The 7,799-nt window shown below is 36.3% G+C and overlaps 1 protein-coding gene across 1 annotated transcript in view; it reads right to left on the bottom strand.

Moving 5' to 3' along the window:
- Window positions 1–7,799, bottom strand: part of Cntn6 (contactin 6) — a 306,964-nt gene that overhangs the window by 186,119 nt on the left and 113,046 nt on the right. The window contains exon 3 of the mRNA XM_023713308.1: window positions 6,512–6,687. Coding sequence (XP_023569076.1) covers window positions 6,512–6,687 — 176 coding nt within the window. The remainder of the gene's footprint in view (window positions 1–6,511; window positions 6,688–7,799) is intronic.

Genomic DNA, 7,799 nt, shown 5'->3' with positions numbered 1-7,799 from the left:
TGTGGTGCTGGGGGATCGAACCGCGGTCCCTGATGCTTTGCTAAGCTTGTTCTAAGTAGGTGCTTTAGACCACTGAGCCATCTCTCCAGCCCCGCCATCATAATTTCTTATAAGACCTGAGATGTCAAACACCCTAAATGTGAGTACTCTGGTTTTCACAATATTATATTCTCATTGCTACATCAAAATAACATTTTAAGAAAAAACTTGTGTGATTGTGTCCTTCACATTGTTACCTTTAAGAAATAACAACACCCTAAACATACTTAAATGTGTTAAACTCTGATGATTTTTGTGTGTGATGTTTCCTTGAGATTTCACCATGCCACTGGATTATGCCATCCTTTACAAATTGAAACATGAAAATAAAGAATGTAATACCATTGGACCCAAACTAGTTTCCAGCCTCAATCCTAAACACCAGTCGTTCTGCGCCACCAGCCCTGTGTTCTCCCTCTGTCACATCTAGTCTCGCACTGAATTTGTCGCTACTTCCTCATTTCTAGAGTCTTCATTACATCCCTGTTTCCTCTCAGAGCTCTTTTCTATCTTGTTTATGAACCTGGAACACAAACTAGTATTTCAGGGTTCAATTTAAATGCGTTTCCTTTGTGAGACTTATTTTTCATCCTCCTGTCCAGACAAATGTAAAACTATTTCTCACTCTCATCTGTTCATCTGTTAGGTTCACATTCACCTCTTTTCACATAATGTCCCTCCCCCCATTCTTGAGATTGAGCCCATGTTCTTTGCCTTGAACTGTATCAATAGCTATTTTTTTTTGAGATATTTTGTTATTGAGTTACAAATTTGCTCAACCTGACCTCTAACCTGGGATTCACTTACTTCAGCCTCCTAGAGCCCTGTGCGTATTTATAGGTATGTGTCATCATGCCTGGCTATCTGATGCTTTTTTTTGTTGTAGGACAAAGGGTGGCGGTAGCAAGAAGTCTGAGCTGTATTACCTGGATTTGAACACTGACTTTGTCAGTATTTGTTGATTTCAGGCATGTAATAAGTTCATTCTTTTAAGCCTCAGTCTGTCCATCTGACAATTGAAAGTTTGATCATCCCAAAGAGTTATTATGAGGATTAATGGAATTAATCACACATAGTTAGGGATGACTTTTGCATGATGTCCTGTGAAAAGTGCTGGGAATTCTCTCTCTCTCTCTCTCTCTCTCTCTCTCTCTCTCTCTCTCTCTCTCTCTCTCTGTTGTGTTTTTTATGCTTGTTTTGTTTTTCATTTTATTTGTACTTAAGGCTTCAGTTGTTTGCTTTGTGAAAACAGAAAGTAGCTGTCTTGTATTTGTCCTTCAGTCTTCAGGACCCAGCATCGTGCTTGCTGCTTATAAATTAAGTATACTTCAGTACTCGACAGATGCACAAATGAATAGTCAGTTTGGAAGTAGCTGTTTAGTTGCCTTTCCTTCTACAATGGGGAAGCAAATTTATTTTAAATGATATCTTTGAAAAGGAATGCAGAATAAAAATGTCTTGTTCACAATTTGTTTTATGCTAAATGTTTATCATTTTATTGTAGAGTCCTGTAAGATCCTTCAAACAATACAGCTTTTTGAAATTATAGGTTTCTTTAAAAATAATCCCTCTTACTTTCTCAGGGATAATATTTTAACCAGCAAGGACAGATGCAATGTTTTCTCACACAAATACAGGATAATTCATTAATACACATATGAAAGGAAGAAATCTAGATTCAACCTTTACCATCAAAGGCCTTAAAAATAAAAATAATCCATGCAGCCTCTGGAGATTTGAAAAGTCAAACTGGTTTTATCACTCACAATGCTAAGGTGCTAAAGGAGCCTTTTCCGATTGTCAACTAGTGACTGTGCTTCAGGTCTAGTTGGGTGAAGGAAAGGCATTTAAATTAGAATCCACCTGAGCATTTGGAATGACAGAATCACATGTGGAAAGGCTGAAAGGGCCTTTTCTGGCCAAACAGTTCAAAACATAACTATAAAAATCCCACAGAATCGAGTTCTTTCTCTAGGTTACCTAGCTGGCTAAAGATAAATTTGATTTAAGAAGAAATTTTGTAATAGAAAAGTTTTTAAACATTCATCACATTTCAGAATGGTTTCATGGTGGGCTCCCTCATGATGAGGCTGAGTATTACCAGCTGTGTCTAAAATGATAGCAGAGTATGCTTTTGGATTGCTGAGCATCAGGATAAATATTACAAACAAAAGCCATCAATTACCTGGCAGTGTCCACCTGCAGAGTCTCTCCCATGGAATAAGGAGTTCTGAAAGACTATTTATAAGTCCAGTTTTTGTCAAGGGCAAAGTAACACAAAGTAACAGGATGAACTGCCCACAGATTAAAAAAAAAAAAAAAAGAAGAAGAAGAAGAAGCCAACCTATTTTTAGTTTGGTGCATAGCTTTGTTCTTATCTATAGATGTTTGTAGGAATGAAATTTTGGTCCCAATTTTTCTATCAGTAAATAGACCAAGCATTTCATATTACAAGCATACTCTCTGTCTTCCTTTTGGTTCTCCACAAGTAGAGCCTGAGGCAAAGATTTATGTACACAAGATACCTTGAGGAGTGAATCTCAGGTAAAAGACTGAGATAGAGCTTGAATAGAGCTCAACAAGAGGAGGTCTCAACTGCCTTGCAGTTTTAGGCTGAACACATTGGGAGAGGTGGAGCTTGAAGTGTAGAGAAGACATCTGTGGACAACAGTCTTTGGTGGTGGACATGTCACCCACCAAGAAGGATGTGGACAGGGAACACCAACAGGATCCTCCACAGGCTTATTGTGAAATTTCCTGTCTTCCAGATATAGTTTGTTATTTACATATTTATTACTTCACTAGCAACCAAATCATAAAATTATATCCCTCATAATTTGTGCAGGCAGAATTTGAGAAAAAAATCTGTACTGTTACATGAGGAGCATGAATTTTATAACATGAACTCATTTTTTATTATGTACTCAAGTTCCAGAATACTCTCCAATAACATCTTCCAGAAAATCCCAAAATCAGTGAGCCTCAAGCTTCACATTAATAAAATAAAAGAGGAATGACAGTACCTGCTTTGTATGTTTATTCACTAGATTAAGAGAGATAATGTACACATTTCAAAACACCTAGAAGTCTTGAAAATTAAACAACAAACTGGTCTGGACAATTTTTAAGATTGAGAGCTAGATTGTAAGAGAAATTATAGGAGTGTGTTAAATATGTAGATGTTTGTTCAAATTAAGAGCAATAATAAAGAGCAAGAAAACTTAGAGGTGTCATTTTCCTAACACTCACAGAATTAGCGGTTTCACACTCATTATCTCAGTTGATCTGGGTCAAAGTCCTATGCAGGAGTCATGCTGTAGTTCTTATTCTATCAATTTCATAACAGGTTTAAGGGGGTTGAGAAGTGACCCAGTTTCATTCGGCTAAGTATACGATAGAAATAAAAGTTGAACTCTGATATATCCATATCACAAATTCCAGCATTGAACAATTCCTTAGTATATCATCAAAGACCTTTTCAGCAGAACAATAGCTAAAACTGGAGATTGAACTCAGTACCTTGTGCTTGCCAGGCAGGCACTTATGCTGCTGAGCTATCTTCCATGCCCTTAAAATTAGGATGATAATATGTTTCTTTTTTCTTTTTTCTTTTTTGCAGAACTGGGGATTGAACTCAGGCCCTTGTGCTTGCCAGGGAAGGGCTTATTCCACTGAGCCATCTCCCCAGCCCCAGATAATATGTTTCTTGTGCTGTAGGAGCTTTGTGTTTGTTTTCAGGCAATCATTGAGGCTTTGCTCTTTGTGTATTATCATTCTAGTGTCTCTTGTTCTGTGTGAAGGAAGCACTTCAGACCTGACAGCACTACAGCTACAGAGCGGAAGACGAAGCTGTGGTAGTTCTTCCTCTCAGACTTCTCAATTCAAGTTTCAGAGAAGATCTTTTAACTTTGTAGAAGAAATTTCACTTAATGGACATAGGCCATTTTTGCTTCCAAAATGAGTAATAGTAAACATGCTTGTAACTATCCACAGCTGGACACAGTTCATCCCCAAAAAGAAGGAAAAAAAATATGAAGAGACAGAAAAGTCAGCAACAACATGAAAATTGATTTATCTCCATCTAAATGGAGGCATTTAATTTCTAATTTAATTTTTCTTATTTTTTGTCAAAGAAAGTTATGTTAATGAACAAACTTCTAGGTGGATGTATGTTGAAAGCAGAAAAATTAAATTAAAATATTGTAGAGATTTTAAGAACTATTTTTTGTTAAGAATTAAGGAGCAAGAAGAAGAAATGTAAAACTAAATGCAGCACAATACCTTAATTTTAGGTGTAAGGTATTCAACTGGTTTAAAAAGTGGACAGAATCCATAACTATAGAGAAACTTAGGGTCATAACAAATAAGTACTATGTACTATATGATATCTGGCTTACAGAGAGTCCAACTTGCTGTTATTAGATGTAATTCAAATCATGTGTGTACCTGTTATGGTTTACACCTAGTTGTCCCCCCAAATCCTCATGTAGTTATGCAGTGGACTCTAGAATTTGTAATTAACTCATGATCTCCTGGGATTATGGGTATGAGTGCTTCTGGGATTATGGGTTTGAGTACTACACCCAGCCTGGGGCAGATAGTGTGAATGCAATTTAAGGGAGACAGGCTTGCTCTCTGCAGCCATTGTTGCTGCTACTTCTGCCCTTTGCTCCCTTCTCTTTCCTTCCACCATGAAAGGCAGCTCTCTGCCATATGCTGCTCTGCCTTGGAGCCCCCTGAGTATTTGCTCAAACCGCCAGTAACTGTGAGCTAAATAAACATTTCCTTCCTCCATTTTGAGTATTAGGTATTTGTCCCATCAATGAGAGAAGAGTAACTGAGACAGTACCCTCTATAGACATCTGGGGGAAGTCTTTGTTTCTGAAGATAGATGCATAGATAGATAGATAGATAGATAGATAGATAGATAGATAGATAGATAGATACAAATATACATTTATTTTATGAGCAAAATGAACAATTACTCTGGCAGAATCATTAAAAAAATCTCTTGAAAAATTATTTCTTGTTATAACATAAACATTTATGTTATTTTTATCCCTAATATTTTTGCAAATGATTACTTTTAGAAGAAAGTCAGAAATCAGTTTTCATGATTATCTACAGAATACTAAAGACTTAAAATTGTCACCAACCTTTGTCCATATATATTCCTTAGCTTTATAAACATATATATGTTCTTATGTGCACAGATATAAACACATTAAACTATAATTAGCAATGTGTGCATAGATGTACATGTTTGTGCATATGAATGTGTGCCTATGTCTATCTGTCTGTCTGTCTATCTATCTATCTATCTATCTATCTATCTATCTATCTATCTGTCCATCTATCTTCAGAAACACTTCCCTCAGATGGTCAGCATACTCAGGCAAAACTGGATATAGAAGATGGAATCTCTGGTATAGAACAATTTTTTGGAGCATGAGATTTACCCATGAGAAACAGACCCAATTATTGATTCATAAATCATTTTGAACTGGGAACTAAACTCAGGACCTTGCACCTTCCTGGCAAGTGCTGTAGCTGAGCTATGTCTCTGGCTCCCAGATTTATACATCTGCTCATGACCAAAGCAGTTCTTCAGGGAAGGTTTTGGCACATATTTATTAAGAAAATTTAAAAGCATTTGTCTTTTTAAAAGTAACAGACATTCTAGACATCTCCCTGAGCCCCCAAAGAGTAACAGCTAACATACTGCTTCCCTACATAGCCTCTAAAGTATAGGGGTTGGACAAATGCAAGCCTTCCACATCAACAGATATAATTATTCTCAAACAAGGCTTTCATTGAATCCAATATGAAACATTTCAGTCCCTGGAAACACTATATATAAAGGATATAAGAAGCAATATGCCTATTGTTCATCTGCTAATGTCCTGAAATGTCACCAAGGTAATTACTTGGATGACATTTATGTGATGCAGCTGGACATTGTTACAGTTAATATAAAGCCTGCCTCTGGCAACCACTTTATTTCCACCTACGTTGCACTGTGTCACACTGTAGGTAGATGATCGGTTTTCCTGGAAGAACACTTACCTCCCCCAAATGACATCTCCACCCCCCGTTATTTCTTCTTTCCCTCTGCATGCCAATATCCAAAGCAAAAGAAAACTTCGAAAAAGGCAATCGCATTGCCTGACACATGTTTATCTTAAAATTTATAACTGGAACATTTAGAGGTGCTTCCAAGAATAATTTACAAAATATGATAATGCTCACATTTTCTTTCAATTTCCTGTTCCTTGAAACATGTATCAATTATCCCCTGGAGTCTAGATTCACAAAATTCATACTGTCAAAAATTTCTACAACCATAAGTTTGCATTTTCTCTCAAAAAACAAATGATCAGCCAAACTAGATCTTTTCTTAATATTATATTATAGAAACAAAGGAGTTTCAGAGACAAAGGAGTCTAGATTCTTCCATCCCCTACCAACTCACAGGCAAACTGAAGCTTAGCCTTCCGACTCAGAATCGTCCCCAGAAGGTTGGTCGCCAGGCACTGGTACGTGCCAATATCTTGATCTGTGTGGGGGCTACTTATGGCCAGTCTGCCTCCATCCAACTTGTAGTGATAACTCTTGGTAAAATCAATATCAGTACCATTTTGCTTCCACCTTTAAGGGAAAGAAGAAAAAATTACACTTATAATACACAGAGTCAAATGCTGTTTGTCTTAAATAACATTCAATTGTAATTCCTACAAACATAAAATTAGAACAAAAAATACAGTTCCTAACAGAGGTGACCCTACTAGTTTCCTCAAAATTAACTAGAGTACTTGAAGGCTCTTGTACTCTTTAAAACTCGTAAACTGTCTCCCAAATGTGTACAAAGAAGCAACAGATTGCCTAACAAAAGAAATAAAAAATAGACATTCAGTCAGTAATTTCTCCCAGCCTATTCCTTTAGTCTTTTCAAATATTGTGTACCATCCCTGAAATCTCACAACTGATGCTACAAAATTGAATGTCAAAAATGATTTACAGGTAGAAATCCAAGAAGGGTATATTATAAATGGCACAAAGAAAGCCAGCAAAGATTTTACAATGCCAATTGGAGGCTGACAGCAAAACAATAATACCCTGACTACTTCAGAGCACTGTTGTCTCTGTTAGTCTGTTACATGGAAAATTAATCACACTGAAAATATTTCAATGGTGTTTAGGAATGCCAACCTAAAATTATATGCTAGCAAAACAAATGCAGCTGGAGAAGTTTTTATTTCAGAAAGAAAAAGTCTTGAGCTTAGCTATTAATCAATAATCATTGAATAGATACATTAACTAGCTGAAGTGCACTGGAATAATATTTATTTTCTAATAAATATACTTTAAGGAATTATGTTTGGTCATTTTAAAACAAGTGAATAACTAGTCATGATTTTTAATTAAATTCATTCCCCCTACCTTGTTCTTCCTAACTATAGCCAAATTGCCAAATACTTTATACATGAAGATTGGATATACATTTCTAGGGTACAAGCTCTGTGTAGTCACACCACCAATTTAGGAAATTGACATTTAAAAATAGTGAATCAGAACAACTAATTGAGGAAGTGCAAAGGCATTTTTCCTACTCTTTGATACATTCACGGCTGAGGTCCTTACAATGATGAATAAAAGAAAAACATTCAGACGTATATGGTACAAATTTTACAGGAGATGCCAAAATACAATAAAACTGCATATTTTTCCACTAAGCTTGATCAAGTGTACACAGCTCTCAG

This window comes from Octodon degus, unplaced genomic scaffold (assembly GCF_000260255.1).
Source record: "Octodon degus isolate 3935 unplaced genomic scaffold, OctDeg1.0 scaffold00030, whole genome shotgun sequence".
Taxonomy (NCBI): Eukaryota; Metazoa; Chordata; class Mammalia; order Rodentia; family Octodontidae; genus Octodon; species Octodon degus.
The sequence above is the reverse complement of the archived record's forward strand: the minus strand, read 5'-3'. Positions and strand labels throughout refer to the sequence as shown.